The following is an 18,713-nucleotide window of genomic DNA, read 5'->3' as shown; positions in this document are numbered from 1 at the left end:
ACGTGCAAATCCTGCAGGCAGGCAGAAAGGGGAGGGCTTCCACCGTTATAACGTCATTCACTTAATTAGTAGTATTTTCTATAACTCGATCGTGAGACTGAGGTGAAAGGTTATTACCTAACGAGGCAAATCCAAGACTCATTTGAGATTGTAAAGTGCCAATATGCTGCAACTGTGCCACTTCAGTGAAAATGGCTTACCTTATGTTTAATGGTTTACTTGACCTTTTGTGTCATATTATTTTCATGTTCTCTATGGAAGAACGGTAAATTAGAAGATGTTGGCAGACCTGCGTCACTGGTGTATGATAGGTGTGGTGAAGTCTGTATTGGCCAAAGGAGAAGCCAGTCTCTCTCTTTGTGTTTTTCCTCAATTACAGTGTTGATTATATCTCTGCAAGTAGAGACCTACTTGCTTTGTCCCAGCTGTGGAGGTGGGGGCTGCCCTGTCTGTGCCTAGAGCCGGCAGGTCAGCGCCAGCTTTTCCTGTTGGTAATGACTCTGCATTACTTCTTCCTTTGAAAATGCCCTACTGGAAATCTGCTAATTGTCTGTTAATGGACTTCTGGAACAGCTTGCTGTTGAGAAAGCTGGATTCCCTGGTGGTCGCCATCCAAATGTACAGTTTGGTTTGTTGCATTTGTAGAACTTATGCCAGTAAGTAGTATTTTCATCATTAATAACACCAGCAAGCTTTGGGTGCACTCTGTTTCTCAGAGAAAAATGCAAACCCCGCAGGTATGATTAGCATAGGTTACATACATATATATATATGTGTGTGTGATTAACATGTTTATATATACGTGTGTGTGTATGGACACCCACATATGCATGCAGAGAAAGGCAAGTATATTGATTATGCTGAAATTCATTAGTCTGATCCCTGCAGTGTTTCTCTTGACCTTAACAAGAATCGACTGTGATTGAGGACTAGGGAGTGAGATCTTGCCTTTGAAGTTTGTTAATGCAAATTAAATGCTTATGCTATACTTCATTAGTGTTCATCAAACACATGCTGTATGGAGTATATTTGAAAAGGGAAAAAGACTCCCTTAGGCATAAAACTACACGTGAAACCCTTATTTCAGTAACACTAATGCTCCGTTCCCAGTTCCCCAAAGTGTGGGGGAAATGCTGAGGAGGGTTATGGGAGTTCACTGCCGTCATCTCGGCGCTGGTGACTTTCTGGACTAGTAGTAGTTGTCTTTCCTCTTTAAATGTGGCCTGTGAAACGGAGAGAGCTGGAGTTGTCTCACCTTCGTTTTGATACATAAAAAAGGACTAAAAGGAAAGGAAAAGCTGTACACTGAAATTATATTCTTTGTTATATCATACTTTTTAGGTATATATAAAATATATAGATACCGTCTGTTACAACTGGTGTGAAGGGAGATTAGTGCTTGCTTGCTCCAGGACAGTACTGATGCTGGCAATGGAGTGAAAATTCTTATTCCAGCCGTGCCAGCCTCATGTGAGGCTGCCATGCAGCTGAGCAGATAATAGACTTCTTTCTTTCTTCAAATACACATGTATCTTTTCATTGCAAGAAAAGATAAATCTTACTAGGAAAAAAGACTAGTCAGTGCATCCTTTACGTTGGGGTGAGCGTAATCTCTGCTGATGCATATATACATCCTCGCTTCACAGAAGGTTCAGAACAAGAAGAGAGCAACAGAAAGAGCCGTTAATGCATGGAATAAACACCTATCACAGATGCAGAGCTGTGACATTCATTTGAGCCAGGGGTTCACAGCTAGTGTATGAAAAGCGAGTTTGGACGACGCTTACAAGTCAACCCTTTTTACAAGATGAACATCTGAAATTTTCCATTTGTGGTAACGCTTGGCAGCTACAGACCTGTTATGACGTACATCAGTTTTTCTACTGTGCTAGTTTGGAGCAACTGGATGCAGTATATCCAACAACTTGTTAAAAAAAAAAATAAATCCGACAATACTAAAAACTTAAGAGTGATAAAAATGCTGTGTAGCTAGAATTACTGCATTTTGCAGCTTGTACTCTGGATTTCTTCCAGTGTGGTGACTGGAATGTTGGAGCCTTGAACTCTTCAACGTGTTTGAATGACGTTAATTTTTTAAATAGCTTATTTATTAAAAAAAAGGGGGGGCGAGAAAAAGCATTAGTGGCACAAAATATCAGACGCTACAATTTGTTACGTCAAGTCTTTTGTTCATTGATGGTTTTAGTCATTGAGCCCAGTGGGGCAGGAGCTGTCGGGTAAGAACCGGCAGCGACTTGAGCTGTGGTGGGAATGGCCAGTCCGGTTCCCTGGCAGGAGGGGCTGGCTGCAACACTGAGAGGGCCCCGCGTTCATCCCTGGAGGATCATGGGCCTTACAACAAGGCAAAGTGAGTGACTTTCTTTAAAGGCAGAGCCTAAAATATTCTGTTTCTAAATTTTGGGTTTATCATTGTAAATGTGTGATTTTACACAATAACTTCAAAAAAAGATTTAGTATATGGAGTAAGTCAGAACTGACTGGAACGTGGTTGGCCTCCATTGTGAGGGATTAGGAGTTCATTATTGTGAAAACCAAACTGGTTTCTTATTTTGAGGCATTTTTGCTATGTTTTCTGAACACCTGAAACTTAAGCTCAGTAGGTTTTCCATAATTATATCCCATTGCACATAGTGGTCATGTACAAGGAAACTAAATCCTACAAGGAAACCAAATCACCCGATACTTTTTAGCCATGCAATGATTTAAAATTGGATTGTCTGATAAAAGCAAGGGGGATTTACCTTTCACTTTGTTTACAGTGCACAAGCATCTGTTTATAGCTGACAGCCGAAGGTCTAATTCAGAGTACGCCACCTCTTGCGAAGTTGATAGTTTTATAGCTGTATAGCAAGCCTGTGACTCCCTCCTCCTTCCCAACTCCCTACCGAGTTTGGTATCTGTTTATCTGTTCTCCCTGAGGACTGTGTGTTTCACTTCTAAAGGTGACAGTGATCTTGGAATACATTTTTTTTATTCCTCTAATTCTTTGGCACCTTCTATATTTACCTCTCAACAGTGCTGGTTTATGTGTGATTCCATGTAAGTTAAAAACATCACAACAGAATCTCACTGAAAGAACATGAAAATAGACTGTGCGTAGCAAATGTGAAATAATAGCCAACTTGTCCAAACAATTTTTAGATTTAAAATAAGTGATTTTCTCATTTTTAAAAAATATTTTTTTAATTATCTCATTTTGCATATGTTAATATATTCCTGCAAGCCTGTTTTTCATATCTCTCTTCCCACCCCCCACTCCCCACCCCCAATAAAATGTGGCAATACTAATACAGTTTGAGTGAAATTCTGGGGTTTTTTCCAAATAAGGCTAGATTATATCTCTTTTTCTGTTTGAGATGTTTTGGGATCTCTGCCAGAAGGTTTCTACCTCAGCTTGGTGGGTATTTTTTTTCTTTCCTTTCTTTGCAGTCTCTATAAACTGTGTTGCCAGGATTATGAAACATGTTCTGAAGATATACGCAGACACTAAAGTGGTATCTGTGTAAAAGGCGAGTAAGCAACAGACAGTTTTACTCCTTGTGTGACACTTACGCATGGCTTTGTTGTCTGTCTTCAGACTGTTGCGTCAGATGTGCTGTTCTGTTGTACTCCTTTTGCCATTTGTGGTTGAAGAGTATTTTATATTTTGTTCTAACGAGCTGTTTGTGTAAGTATGCTTTAGTTTTACATGGTCAAATGTGGTAGAAGTACTTTATACATTTGAATTAGCTTTGATTTCTTTAGTATTTTTCATTAAAATCAATTTTTACCTTTTTTGAAGTGAACAAAAGACTTTTTCTGTAGGACAAGGAGTGGCGCATTTTGGCAGTGTGCTGTTATTTTAGTAGTTGGTCAGATACTCCTATGGCAATCACACGTACATGTTTACAAAGTATTTTTGCACTGTGCAGAGTGCACAAAAGAAGAGAGGTCAGAAATTAGTCCCCTCCTGACACCGTTCAGTGACACACTTAGTTTTTATTCACTGCCTGGGGTGAAGATGGTAAACTGTGGTTCTGGGGCTGGTTGGGGTCTTGTGGTATGACCCCATGGTTTGCTTTCCAGTGTTGTGTGTGAGATACATGTGTTGCTGGAGCTGGGCTTTACTGAGGGGTCCTCAGGAGGCTGGAGGTTGTTATGCTGCGCTTCAGACCTCTTGAGACCTCTATGATGGTCCTCTCTTGGTGACTCTTAAGACACCCAAAGGCACGAGCGGCTGATGCAACCTTGCAGGAGGAGTCTTCCTCGGTCGCTTACTGGATGTGCCTCCTTGTACACAAGTACCTGTGCACATGTCCCTGTTTTGTGTCCTTTGGGTAAAGTCTCCTGAATGATGGAAAGAGAGTGATCTGGCTGTGGCTTGTTGGGAAGCAGGTTAGAAGAGTGTCAGTTGTTCCTTGCTCAGCAGGGAGAGTGCTTCTGTTCACAGGATTCATTTGATGACACATCAGTTTATGACATGTTAGGAAATCTATAAATAGTCTTGCAATGGAAAGAAAGCACTAGAGAAATTTTTTATTTCGTGTGGACAAACGGTAGGGAGTTCATTGAATATGAGTAGCCCCCAATTTGACTAAAAGCCAAAGAGAAGGCATGGGAAAAAATAATTGCTTTCTTTTTGATGGCATGGGCTGTGGTGTCTTGGCGCGTTTGAGTGCTGAAGTTTTTAGCTGTTAAGGCCTGTGATGGTGAAAAATAACGCCAGATGATGGTGGGCACCAAAGGGTTTTCACTGGTGGTGTGTGTCTGCAAGCTCTGCAAACCGCCACCATGCATGTGTTGCTCTCGAGAACAGTGCATGTTGTCTGGAGGCACAGGGGTGTGCTGCTGGTCCTACAGCTCGCTGGAAACCCTGATGACTTGGCCAGCTCTGCTGATAGATCAGGTCCCTGACAAAGTCATCTGATAGAAATAGAGAACCCCCTCTGGGGTAGTTAAAGCAGTCGTTAATATTTAACGTGGTACTGTTGGAGAATACTTTCAGATTGATGTTTTGGTTGTTTCATTAAGTCTTTAGCCTTTTTTCCCCAAAAAATATTTATTACGCTTCGTTCTAAGCATTTTTAATACAACAAACGGTACGTAAATCTTTATGGGAAAGTGAGGGATAGTTTCTTCTGAACTCCCGGGTTTGGGCTTCGCTCCCGATCAAGTGTTGTTTTCCAGCACCAGGGATGGAGCGGGGACCTTTACAGAACAGTTGAGATGCCTACACGGTGACCTGCTGCTTGTTTCTCCTCATAAAGGTTCGGCTGTTAACAACCACCACGGCTGCTACTGGTTTGGGGAACATGTTTTATATTTCACTGAGCCGACAAGAGGGGAAACTATTTTATCTGTGTTGAAAGGAAGACCTGCTGGCTCGTATCCCGAGACTGGAGGCTTACCTCTCGCCTGTCAAACCTGTCAACGTGTAACATGAGTTGTCAAAATAGGTGATGAATGACCAGATGGTGAAGCACCCTTGCTTGCTTCCCTTAAAACTCTGTAGTCTGCAAACTTGTCTCCTTTACTTGCTGATCTCTTTGCCACTGTGAAATGTATCTGCAGGGCTGTGGGCTAAGGCAGTGGTGCGTTGTGTTGTGAGCCTGGTCTAGGAGTGCAGAAACCCTTCTCCTTCCAGGTAGGAAAATGTTACTCCGCCTGTTGCCCGGAATAGTACAGGTAATATACAGTAGTGCTGTGAAAGAGAGGAAAGCAGAGCCTGGAGTCAGAATCTGGCTCCAAACCAGAGTATATGGCAACACACCATACAGCTGAGGAGTGTGACTCGTATTTCATGTTGTTCACTGCTAGAGCATCTAAGCTTTGCTGTAAAGGAAGCTGATGTTCAAATGTAAATCAACAGGGAAATTAAATGAGTTAATTGTTAACTTTTAAGATGCAAACAGTCAAGATGCACTGAGTAAAAATGAAAACTTCTGTTTTCTGTGCTTGGTTCATAATAAAGCAAGTTTGTGCTTTGCCTGATTTCACTGGCAGGATCGCTGCCTGCAGAGAGCTACAATAAGCTCTGCTAATGTCTGCACCATTACTGCACTCGGGGTAGAGCTACATCTTTTCTTCCCCCCCCCCCCCCACGTGCCTTCAAAATATGAGCTGCTCCAACTTCTATTTTTAACTTTCCTAAGTGAAACGAGATTAAACATGAAGCAGTAGTCCACGGCAGCGAGTAATTTTCCCAGAATGATTGTAGGAACCTGATAAACACAGTTCTCATTTATTTTATTGTAAGAGAACAGAGCAGCAGAAAAAAAGCTGACCACGTGGTCTTTTAAGGGAACGACAGGTCATGTCACCAGTTCCGGGACTGTCAGAGTGTGTATGTGTCTATCTGTGTGTGTCTTTTCCTGCTTTTACTCCCTCCCTTGAATATTTTTTTTGTTTGCCATCTGGTATTTATTCTGTCCTATCTGGATTTCTCTCTGCCTTTTATTTTCCTTTCTGTCATTAGCAGTACTGCATTAAATGGCTTCCATCTGTTGAGAGTTCTTATTTTTGAATCTAGCTCCTTGAGGAGGACCAAAGAAGAATCTGTTTTAGACTGAATAACATAATCTGCAAAGATTTTTATGTTCTCCAAGAAGGCAACTTGCCTCTGCTGAAGCTTCAGGGCACACGTATGTGCACATTAATTTTGAAAAAGATTGAATCTGTCAAACTTGGCTGTAACATGGATGCATGTTTAAGAACTACTGGAAATGTGACGTTTCTGTGCCTCTACCCCAAGTGGCAAAACGCTTTCTGAACCATAGCAAAGAATTCAACTCAGCTGGGGAGAAAACCGATAGCAAAGCTTTGGCTTTTTTTGCTGTGCTTCAGTTGAGTACAGGCCAGGATGGACAACCTCTATTTGTATTTTAATACATTTATATTTTTATTCCTCCTATTTGACCCTCGTAGTTGCAACTGTATCTGCTATTAATAGAACATTTCCTTATTTTTTTCGGTTCCCTGTTTTTCCTCTGGCCTGTCGACTTATCTGTGCTCTCTGAGAAGCACTTTCCATTGCCTTTTTTCTTGTACATCTCTTCCTCTTTCTATTTTCAATAATTTAAGTACAAATTTAAGTAAATTTGGAAACTATTATTAGGAAGGGGGAGGTGCTTTTTAATGTTTATTGCTTAATATCCAAGCTTTTAGTATCTGTTTGTAATCTGAGTATGCAGGCGCTGTTTGAAGATCTAGCCATGACTAATGGCGTTAGTGGGTGGGCTTGTTCTGTTTGGGTTTTTTTAATTTATTCTCATTCTGTAAGTGGTATAAAGCCTAGACAGAGTCTTTAGGTCAGTCCAGACAGAGTAAGCCTAATGATTCTCGATTTTTCCTTCAGCTGAATCTGTTTTTTAAGATGGGGCTAGGGTGGGGAAGCCACTTTTTTGAGCTCAGCCCAGCAAATTTGCAGGAAGTATGATCTGACCACAGGAGCATGGCTCAGGTTGCGGTTCATCTGCTGGCTGCCTATTTTAATCAGCATTTCATCCTCCTTTGTCATCAACTGAGCCTTCATACTGCAGGAAAGTGATACCTCCTGCAAATAAATTTAGGAAGTGGTGTTTTATGGAATTATGAGTTCAAACTGGTCACTTCTAGCAGACATACAGACTAATGGCAGAGGCAGGCTGGATTAAAAAATGTTGTGGTCACTTCAGATGTTTTAAAAACTAATGCCAAGATCTCTTTTGTGTTCAGTTGTAAGCTAGGCCAGAAACAGCTGAATATCTACTCCCCTCTTACTGAACTTCGTGTTCAAATGAAAAAGTAATTTTAGCAGAGGACGTCACGTTAGGTGAGCTTGTATGCAAAAAAACCAAGATAGGGGTTTGAGGGGGTTTCTGCGTGGTGGAAACCTTGGGGAGAGAGAATGGAGGAGTCAGTCAGGACGCATGGAAGCAACCCGCTCAGAAGGGGTTTATCTTCATTGTGCACATTTGACAAGTCTGGGTAGAATCAAGCTTAATAAGGTTAGAAATGCAGGAAGCATGTAATTTTTCCTGAAACTTCATCATGCACACGCATTTTTCCCATCTGCAGTAGCAGTTAAGTAATTTTTTTGTTGTTGCTGTGTGTTGCGAATCCTCTCGTCTGAGGAGAAAGCTTGATGAAAGTCAGAGTAACTCCAAAATATTTCCAAGTCTGCCGACGGTCCGTTGACCTGGTTAGTGTCTCCTTGGCAACGAATCAGAAGGCTCCACAGGTTGGAATAAGAAATAGTTGTTGCAGAAGATCTATTACACACTAGAAAAAAAATAAACTACAGGTTTTAACATAAATTATTATTCTCTTAGTGATTCACAGTTAGCTCTTTTCTATTAGCAAACAGTTTCATTTCACTTTTAACTGTGTATTACAGCTCAGTAAGAAGCAAACAAATAATGCTGGGACACAGTATGGAACTTGAATGATGGCAATGCGTGCGATCTCCCGTGGATTAGATGAAGACTTAAAGATTAGTTAAAATCTTGCTACTTCAATGTAGAAATACCAAATGTGTTGTCAAGGTCACTTGTGATTTCTGACTTACAAATTTGTGGGGGGGTGTTGAAGTCTTTAGCTTTCGGATTTTTTCAGAAAGATGGATCACCATTTTCAAGTGCAGACAGACAGGCTGTTGCATCTAATTTTACCTTAATTCCAATTCTCAGGAGAGCTCTTGGACTCTAATAAACAGTGTTTGTGAGGCACAACCTACCAGCTAGTTGAAAACCTCCACTGTCTCCGGAAACGTGGGAAAGTCTACTGGACTAATATCCAGGCAACATCTCTGGGAACAGCTCATTTATTACAGGACTGGGTATCTCGGCAGCCCTTGGGAGAGAGTCTGGTTAGTACATACTTACAAAGGAGGACCCAGAAACCACAGGGTTGCAGGGATCTTCTCAAATTCCTCCTGTCTGAAGCTACTATTTGTAGAAGAACATGCTGAGCTGACTTTGGCAAATAGCTTAGTGTCACTAGGACCCGTGCGTGCCATTACGTCCAAAGATGAGGAGACAGAGAACCTCTCCCAGGGTTGCCTTTCTTCTTAGACAGGGGGAAAGAAACCGCACGCCCCAAAGCTGCATGCAGCAGGCACCCCCATTTGCCCCAAATCCAGTAAAAGTTTTCTTCTAAGGTTGGTAAGAGGAAGAAATGCCTAGTAACCTGAAGTAAACAGGAATTGGTTTTGTGTGATCAAAGTGGTTTGGCCGAGTGGGGTCCCTTGACGTGTTCCTGCTGTCTGCAGCTGGCCCCCGCCTCTGTCCATGTGCTCCCACCATCTGAGAATGGTTTTAAGGTTGTATTTCCAAGAGCATCCAAAAGGCAAGGGCTGTGATGCAGGACTAGCCTCTCGTCCCTGCCTCCCAAAAACCTGAAGAGGCGAGTTTGTTAGTAGGCAGGCGGCACTGAATCGTTTATTTCTCTGAGCTTGTGATGCCTTTGTGCTGCGGGCTGGCAGCAGCCTGCAGCTTTGAGGGTCGCTGGCGAAAATGCCTACACATGCTGGCATGGGCAGCTCTTGGAGCTCGTACCGGGTGGTTGACAAGTAACGTTTTATTTCTGGAAATGAAGTCAGTTTTTTCCTGGTGGGTTTTGCCGATTGTCATTTCTTAGTAGTACTGCGTGCTTGTCAGGCTCTATTTCTCAGAAGAGACGATGAATTTAAGTCTGTTTTCCTGTTCTGTGTACTAAGGCACATGTCTAATGAATCTAATTAAGCCAATACAAAACTCTCCAGATTATCAAATACTGTTCCATTAAGGAAATAGTATTTGAAGTCATATTTTTATTGGCTGAATTATATTTGAAGACATAGTGGGTAAGTGTTGAGGGTGAACACAAGGAAAAGGTGGTGTGACCAAAACTGTTTCTTGTTCAGAAGCATCTGCCCAGCCTCTGGAAGGACAGGTGTGTGCCCAGCTGCTGAGGGTAGAATTTGCGTGTTTGTAGTATGACATGCTGTCCATAAGCTGTGCTTCCTGGGGATGGAGGGAGATATTTCTATTTTAACAAATCTCAAAGTACGTAATGGGAGGAAATTTTTAATATCTAATGGTGTTCTCTTACAGATTTTCTTTTTGAAAATAGGCTTTTTTTACTTAGTCGCTTGAGCGAACAGTCATGGTAATGTAAATTACTGGCATAGAACAGCTGTGATTCTGTACATTCTTAGAAAATTTTTTTGCTTTTTGTTGGTTGAAGATTTTCATGGTGAAATAGTAAATAATTTGTGATTACCAATAAAAACTGGAATTAGGACCTACATAACCTTTTTTCCTCAGTGCTACGGCACTTCTCGACGTGCTGTAGAATGGCATAGAGATGGGGCAGAATGTAAATAGAAAGGGGGCTGTGACAATACGTTGCAAAAGTATGCTTATTGAGGACTGCTGAAGAGAGGAGGTGGGAAACAACTAAGGCAGGATCTCCACGTAGACACGCTTAGCTCAGAATGTAAAGTCTATATAACATACTGCTGTAGGTCATTGGCAGTGACTCAAGGTACAGCAGTAGATCCTGCACTTTAAGGTCTGTCTGGACCAAGTAACTGGCATTAATAAGATGTACCCCTCTCGAACCAATGCTGACAGTGATTCAGCTGTAGGAACTGATGGATAAAACAGGTTTCAACACCTTTAAGTCCTGAGAAGTTTGCAGTTAACAATGCTAACGTGTGCGTGTGTTGTTTATTCCAGCAGTGAAACCATCTTTATCGCTGTGTGGGAGGTGGACAGCAGCTGGCCATTGTCCTGGGGGTGGCAAATGCTCACCCGAAGCTCCTAGGGCTTAAAAGCAGGAGAGGAGACCTACACTCACATATTTTATCTGTCTTTAGTTATAAGCACAGAAGAACCACTCATGTTTTAAGTTTAAATTAATCTCTAGAAATATCAATAAGGTGTATTCACTATAATTCGATATTCTATCTAACAAATGAGCATTGTTAAAAGTAATAGGAAGAACTGTTTGTAATGCTTGGCAGAACATGACTGGAAATACAAATTTTTGCCAAGTTAAATTAAAACATCTCCTCAAGCTTAAAAAAAGTAAAAAATTTAACTGTGACCATTCATAAGAGCAATGGAGAACTGCTATGCTTGTTTAAAGAATTAATTGTATAGGTGTTGTATACAACTAGTTGTACAGTTGTATATTGTTTATAACAATAACAGAGATGGAAGACCAGCAAAGACCTTAATTGTGCTCTCATTCTTTGTAACTTGTATCAGGTTTCCTGTCCATGGTGAAATGTTTCAAAGTTAAGATGAAGAAGGATATTAAAATGAGTTGCTGTTCTTCGGTGACTTGAAAAGTTTTATAGCTGGTGGGTTTTACCGAGGAATTTAAAAAAATATATCTCCATTAATATCTTCATGCAGCTATGCTGAAGTATAACTTGTTCATTGTTTGATCCATTTCCAATTAAAATTCATGTTATTTTTTTTAAAAAGGAGGTTTTAAGTAGTTGTCATATTTCCAAGCTGAGAGATTCTAGTCTGAACGATGGCCTATAGTGGCATACCAAAATACAGCATAGTTATCTTACGGTTTCTTAGCAGTTTACGTGTACAGGATGAAGTGATCCATATCATGTGTACATGTGCACACATGTCTGTGTGTGAGAGAGAGATAAATGGCTGTTAATTATGAACATGGCTTCCTTCCTTTGTTTTACGTGGTAGTGTTTTGGTAGCAAACTGTATCGGGGTGCTTGTAGTATATGAACATACAGAGTTTTTAAACATAGCCCGCACCGGATCTTAACTAATTGTCAATCTGTTGATGATCTCTGCCAAACAGGCAAGTATAACTGCCCTGTTATAAGCCCTAGCAATATTGCTCTGTTTTCCTTATGCTTTAAAACTGCAAGCTTGGTCATAAGCTTCCTCTTTCAGATACACTTCAAAGTCAAATTTATGTCATGTGTCAAGCACAATAAGGAACTTTGTGTGTGCGTCTTTTTCCAGCTTAGCAAAGCACCGCCAGAAATCTTGCTGCATCTTGCAAAAGAGTTGTTGCAAAGGGGGTAAGGTTAAAAAGAATCTGAGGTATTACAAATGTGTAGTGTTTGAAGGTTATAAAAATCAAGCCTAGAAAAGGATTACCTGTTTATTTGATCCAGTGAATCTGCATCTACGACACCTTTGCTTGGTTCAGTGCAGCGGATGCAGTTTATGTTCTTGGTTTTTGCACGGGAATAAAACAGAAGGCAATTTTCTGCACAGCTGAACTGAGAAGAAAGTCTGCATCTCAACTTGATCTTAGTCTTGACACAGCTTACATAAGGTGCTGGGGTCTGGGGTTGTTGATTCACCTCTGTTCCTCCTCTGTTCCATAAAACAACACAAAAGGTGTATGTAGGCGGTAGCCAGTGTCACACAACACGCAAACAGATCCCCACACAGATGTAGTGATACGAAAAATACTAAAACAAAATATTCCACTGTACTGTTAATGGACAGTCCTGTTCATGTAAGACGTGGATGTAGGAAAGGACTGTCAGCCTAAATAGCTTTTCTTTGAAAATGAAAAGTGCTTTTTTCACTTACAGCATAATTAGGTATTACAGGATAATTACCTCAAGTGAAATATCCTCATGATAAAAGGAAGCAATATATACAGACATGGCAAATGCCCTGTAGAAAAGACGGTGGTGGACTAGGCATCTCAAATTTTACAATAAATTGGCAGATGCTCCTATTAAGCTGGAACCCTGATACAGCCAAGCAGTGACTTCTAGTGTGGATTGCTGTTTCTTTTCTCTGCCATGTAACAGATGGCTGCTAATCCATTCTGAGAGCTAGGGAAGGTGGCGCATCCCTCTAAGAAGAAAAAAAAAATATATATATATTCACACACACATTACAGAAGCTTCAGGAGAGAGATTTTACACGTGGATGATAAAAGGCAGCTAATGGTTGTAGATCACAAGTTGTTTGTTGGGGTTTTTGGGGGTGTTGTTTCTGGTTTGCTTTTCCTTTTGAGCAGAGCGCCGAAGGTGAGGCGGACGCGGTGGGGTGGCTGCCGAAGGCTGCTGAGCACGTCCTGGTGTCGGCTTCCCTCCCTTCGAACCAGCAAACCCGCCGCTGTTCTGTCACTTGCGTGATGCGCGAGCTCTTTGGTTTGGCCTTAGTTCTTGTGCTTTCTTGTTACCTGCCGTTTTATTTCAAAAAGGACTGTCAGTGCTGATGCGGCTGAGATGGTGTATACTTTGACGTGTCTGGTCTAGAGGAAGGCGGCAGAGCCGGCCGGTAGCTCACCCCGCTGGCAGTTGCAGTTCGCTGCCGGTGAAGCAGCAGGTCCTTGGCCAGCTCGCAGAGCGCCAACCCCCTGTTTTGAAGTAAGCGTTACCCAGTTTTGCAGAGGAGCGATGTGAAACACACAGCGTGCGTCTGGCCAGAAGCCACACAGTGTCACCCCCTTGGCTATTGAGAGCGAGATCGGTGCTTCCCTGAGCACGTGGAATACGGCGGCAGGAATACCACGTCAGGGAGAATGCAGTGAAGGCGAATCCCAAAGATTGCAGCATTGACCGCTCTTCACCTTGCTGTGCTCCATGTTGGCGCATGCTTGGAGGTGCCGCGTTCGTTTCAGACAAGCTGCATCCATTTTGGGTGAGAATGAAGCAGAAGCGTCTGCTTGAAACGGTGGTGGGGAAGCTTAGCCACAGTTTCCTCTCTCTCTGCCTCCTGTCCTCCCCTCCCTGCATGGCCGTATTTTGCAAGCATTGCCAGTTAGGCGATGCAAATGTAAGGCTGTAGGATTACCAGTTTTGGAAAATTAGGTGGGAAAACTGGCAATCTATTAAAAAAAGGGAGTTGGGAAGAATAATTTCTGTTGCTGCGCAGGGAGGAGGAGCGAAGGACCCCGTACGCTTCCTGGCAAAACACAAACATAGTGTTTACCCTGACAGAGTCCGCTGATGCGTGGGAAGAAGCTGCAGTCATGTTTTTAAGGATTGCTCCGTGCACATGGACCCTCCCTGGGAAGTCCCACGCTTTGCCGCTGCACCCACACGCCGCTGCGGCCAGTGCTGCAGGCCCCGCTTCACTGGTGCACCGTGTACCGGTTGTGCTGCCTTGTCTGTGGTGCTGGGGTGGCCCGTGAAGCTGCGGGTGTTGCAGGGAGCTGGCATGTCTCCTCTCTTGTTTCAGCCTTGGCCGGGCGCGTGTCACGTTTGCCCCAGCTTTCCTGTTTAATAGACCATCAGAACAGCAGTATCATGGCAGAGTCCTGGCCCGGTGTTCCCAGTAGTGACCAGTTGGGTATGCCTAGGGCATACTGGAGGAGGGGGCCAGGGAAACAGTGAGAATTCTCTTTGTTATCCTGTACCAGTACTGCATTCCCAAAGGCGCTCCCAGTTCCCTCATCACTGTTCCCGATCCATTGCCCTCCAGCTGTCTGAGGACAGGAATCTGGGATAAGTAGCAGGCACTTGCAAATGGCATTTTAATGAAAGTTGTCAGGTTATTTCCATAACCCGGATTTATTTGCACTATATCTTTAAAATCCAATATTTGTAAAACCCTAAAGACGTGGCCTTCTGCTAGACTGTATTTTTGAGCAAGCTTTTCCCTTTTACTCCTTTTATATTCCCTACAGTCGATTGCTTCAGCAGACATGGATTTGAATCAACTTGAGGCTTTTCTCACTGCCCAAACCAAAAAACAAGGTGGCATCACATCAGATCAAGCTGCAGTCATTGCAAAATTTTGGAAGAACCACCGACTAAAGATTCATGAGAGCCTGATCAACCAAAGCCGTTGGGACAATGTCTTGAAAAACATGAGCTGGCGAGTGGATCTGAAATCACAGTCAAGACACGTTGATCAGATAAACACTCCTGTTGCGATAGTTGAGATGGAACTGGGAAAAAATGGGCAGGTAAGCTTTCTTTTGCAAAATATATAAACCTGATTTATCTACATACATGCTGCGACATTTTACCTTTGCTGAGTTCACTGCATCCAGATCAAGTCAGTGTATTTTTCACCACCGGGTCTTCAATGTACTTGAACTTGTTCTCCATCTTTAGATACAAAGATGCATTCTGGGTGGTGAATGCAATTTTGGGTTTTGTTTTATATCGTCATATATGTCTTGACAGCGCTTTTTACGTTAAGCTTGGAAAATCTGAGGATGTAGAAATCAAACATAAAATCAGCTGAACCAGCAGTTATATTAAAATTATATTTGTATTCCATGTGCTGCAAAATTGATCAGTCTTTTTTTCCTAATCAAATACTGAAATTAGGTAGTACCTGCAACGTAGAAGCTGAAAAAGAGCAAAGTTCACAAATTGTGATGATCAAGCATCCCTGACATTTTAGGACAAAGGAGGGGAAAGACTCCTCTTTTATCTTGCATAACGTCTATTTTCATATTGCAAGTACGTCTTTATTACCAGTCACATTATATAATCTGGTCTTATCTGCCAGAGAAACAGATACAGCTCTATTGGTGCTGAACACTGCATTTCTTTTTTAATCTTTATAATTCATATGGATGTACAACTAAAGGCATGACTTCCCATCTTCTGTTTATCTGGTTTTTTCTGACAGGAAATGTGTTTCAGTTTGGTATCTTTTTCCTCTGCAATGTGTTAGTGAATCTTACAACGTCATCTCTTATCAGTAGCTACTGCAACTTACACCATGGGCTAATTTGGGGATGTTAACTATTAACATTTAGCAAGTTTCCTTGGATTTCATAATCCATTTCATAGTTGTAGTAGCTTGTAGCAAAAGAGTACCTGGATTAGGTACAGCTGAAATGTGGGTGGCATACACACACACACGTACATGCACGCACCTGGAGTATACCTATGCAGACCACGTGATTTAATTGAAACTCTGTGGTTATACCAAGGCCAGAATAAATAAATGTACAAGTAAATTGGGGTCATACAGAGACTATCTATCTATCTACGTATATCATTAAAGTTACTCTGTTAGTCCACTCTTCCTCTCAGTCTCCGAAAGCTTATCCTTCCTAAGTGCCGACCCTCCGCCTTTCACTCCTGTATCTCTGCAGTGGCCAATTTAATAATGGTGTGTGGTTTTAGGTTTTTTCCTAGCCTCGCAAAAGTGGAGTTTTCTGCTGAGGATCTTGAGATTGGAAATAATTACATTCTATTAGTAACAAATGGAAAAAGTTTTACAAAAAAAAAAAAGTTTGAATACATTAGTGAGCAAATGGGAAAAATACCTGTGTTCATTAAAAGAAAAGAATCCTTGAGTCAGAACCACTGTTGTATTTCATAAGGGAATTCTGTAGTCAGTGACCCTTGTTTTGAAGTTGTTTTTTCCCCAGTAATGGATTATTACGGTAACATCAGTCCATAAATACATTTGTATTCCATCCACCCTGTGCAGTGACAGAAAGGAGATGTGGACATGAAGGAAGAATACGCATTTCTGAGATGCTGTAATTTCTCTTACCAAAGAGCCCCGCAACAAAACCAAAATGAATTATTTTAGTAATGAAGCTTCATGTTTCAAAGGGAAGTGGTTGTGCGAATCTTTTTTTTTGAACAGCCATCAGATGTAACTTTTGCCTCCTTTGCTGAGGGCAGTAGTGAGCTGTCAGCAAGTCTGACGCTTGCTTCAAGTAAGGGTATTAGACTGGTACTTCCAGAAAAAATCATGGAGTTAATTAGCATTGTCACCACTTGAGTCAAAATCACCATTTATTGTAAGGAGCTGCGGTTTCCCATAGCCTTTAGCTTTCGTTAAATAGGTTCTCTGCTGAAAAGCTTTTGGTTGAGGCAGTCGGTATGAGGCTGCATGCTCCTGTGATGGGCTGAGCTTTGGGAACTCCAGGACTGAAAGGGCAGCAAGTGGGTTGCTAGAACAGTTCTTTGAACCCTCAGCCTCCTCCTGCATTTGGTGTCCTCCTGGAAGGATGGGTGCAGAGACTACTACTGGAGGTTGAACATGTTCTTGTATGCTGGATCCAGCCCACAAACTTAAATCATCAAGTTTTATACCCTTTATATGTATTTTTACTTTATCATTAGCTCACTGCTATCTGTTCTAAATATCAGGTTTTGTAGCACATCAAACAAACACATGCTGGTACCTTTCTGACACTAAACGGCGAGAACGTGTTTTCTAAAAGGTTGTCAGTCGTAGATGTGATTTGGCGAATACTGAAGATCTGGATATGCAGAATAAAGCTGGCTGATGATTCAGGAGTAAATTATTCAGAACAGACTGTTTTCATTTGGACACTTGATAACAGGGGAGTATACAAATGCATTGATGTGTAACGAATTGACATTAATATTTCATACGTTTCAACAGAAGCAAAGAAATTCTCTGCAGAAAATGTACCTTTCCAGAATTTAAAGTTGCTCTGGTTCTTCTCTGGGTCTCTAGACTGGATTTAGATGTCTGCGCCGCAGAAGACCAGACAGGGTGGTGGAGTTTCTGCTGCCTCTGCTTCAATAAGTAACCTTGCTTTCTGCTTGTTATCTCTGAATTTTAATCACTAAAATCTTTCGTGATGGAAAGACTGTATAAGACCTAATATGCCTAGAAATGGGGAATTTGAAGTGACTGCTTCATAAGTGCTAGCATGTTTACATGAATTTTGTCAAATTTCAATTATGTTTTTTGATGTGAGAGATATTTCTGGCTTTGAGAATCCATTACAGCTTGCATGCATTAATTCTTACTGTCCTCGGCATTACTGATAATGGAAAAAAATGAACCCTTTTCTCTTAAGTGCTCTTAAAAACACTTCTAATGAGAAACATTAAGAAATACTGGTGCTCCAAACTTTGGAAAGTTTCGTTCAGGATCTGTAACTTGCAGTTTGAACGCTTGTTCTTCAGTAAAGATCTTACAGCAACATTTGGAGTTCCCTTTATGCTGGTTTTTATAGTCTTTATACATCCTGGTTAAAGGGAGATGACCATGCCAGCCATGAAGTACTGTGCTTTGAAAACCCATTTTCTTGAACAATATGACTAAAAATAAAATCCTAAAGCAGTTGCACTTTAACCTACATTTGCCTTCATCTGTTTGTGGTATTCAGTGCTCAACACTGCCAGTTCATTCTTTCCTTCTGAACAGCCCATCTTTCCTTTTGCACAATGGTTTGCTCCTCCTGTATCTCTGTACCTTGCTGGCATTACCTTAAAATATCTGTAGCTCCCTGCCCCCTTCTTTATGTCCTTTTAAATCTTGTTCTCACTCTCTGAGCATCACTGTAAAGCTGTTTTGACATGAAATTTCAACCGGACACGAAGCTGCTGGGAGGGACAGGAGTGAGCTGGAGAGTTGCCCTTCTCATGCCCTTCCTGCCCCGCTGCGTCAACATTGCTCCCTATGGCAAAGGGTCGCTGCTGCGCAATGTTAGGTTACCTGCAGCTTTCAGTCACACGGTTATATCTGACCTTGTCGTTAATAGAAAATAAATGCATTGATTTTGCACTCTGGCTTGGCATTAAGATATATTTAAACTTCTTTAATAGTTTCGGGAGTTCTGGGACCCCCAGGACTGAAAGGGCAGCAAGCCTCCCTTGGCTGTGTTCTGTCTGCTAGTATTGTGGGCCGATTTGCCAGGAAGTTTTACTTTCTTGCGGCGTTACGTATTTTGCAGTTTAATGTCTAGTACCGATCAAATGTTATAGATTAGTCTGAGTATTTATGCTTCAGCTTCTTTATAGGGTGGGTATTTTCTTCACATGCATGTCTTTTCAATGT

General features: G+C 41.7%; 1 protein-coding gene across 7 annotated transcripts in view; it reads left to right on the top strand.

The window, feature by feature from the left end:
- COMMD1 (copper metabolism domain containing 1) overlaps positions 1-18,713 on the top strand; it is a 78,903-nt gene that overhangs the window by 6,115 nt on the left and 54,075 nt on the right. For 5 of the 7 annotated variants that reach the window (XR_008732935.1, XR_008732934.1, XM_055714778.1 and 2 more), the window contains one exon: positions 14,605-14,886. Coding sequence is in view for 5 of the 7 variants with exons in the window: in XM_055714778.1 (XP_055570753.1) it covers positions 14,605-14,886 (282 nt within the window). In the remaining 2 variants the exon portion in view is untranslated. Of the gene's footprint in view, positions 1-6,375; positions 6,642-14,604; positions 14,887-17,047; positions 18,446-18,713 lie in introns of those variants that run through there. The other 2 variants (XM_055714779.1, XM_027805381.2) reach the window with 2 other exon arrangements.

This window comes from Falco cherrug, chromosome 6, assembly GCF_023634085.1.
Source record: "Falco cherrug isolate bFalChe1 chromosome 6, bFalChe1.pri, whole genome shotgun sequence".
In the NCBI taxonomy this organism is placed as follows: domain Eukaryota; kingdom Metazoa; phylum Chordata; class Aves; order Falconiformes; family Falconidae; genus Falco; species Falco cherrug.
Note: the sequence above shows the minus strand (reverse complement) of the source record. Positions and strands in the feature narration are given on the sequence as shown.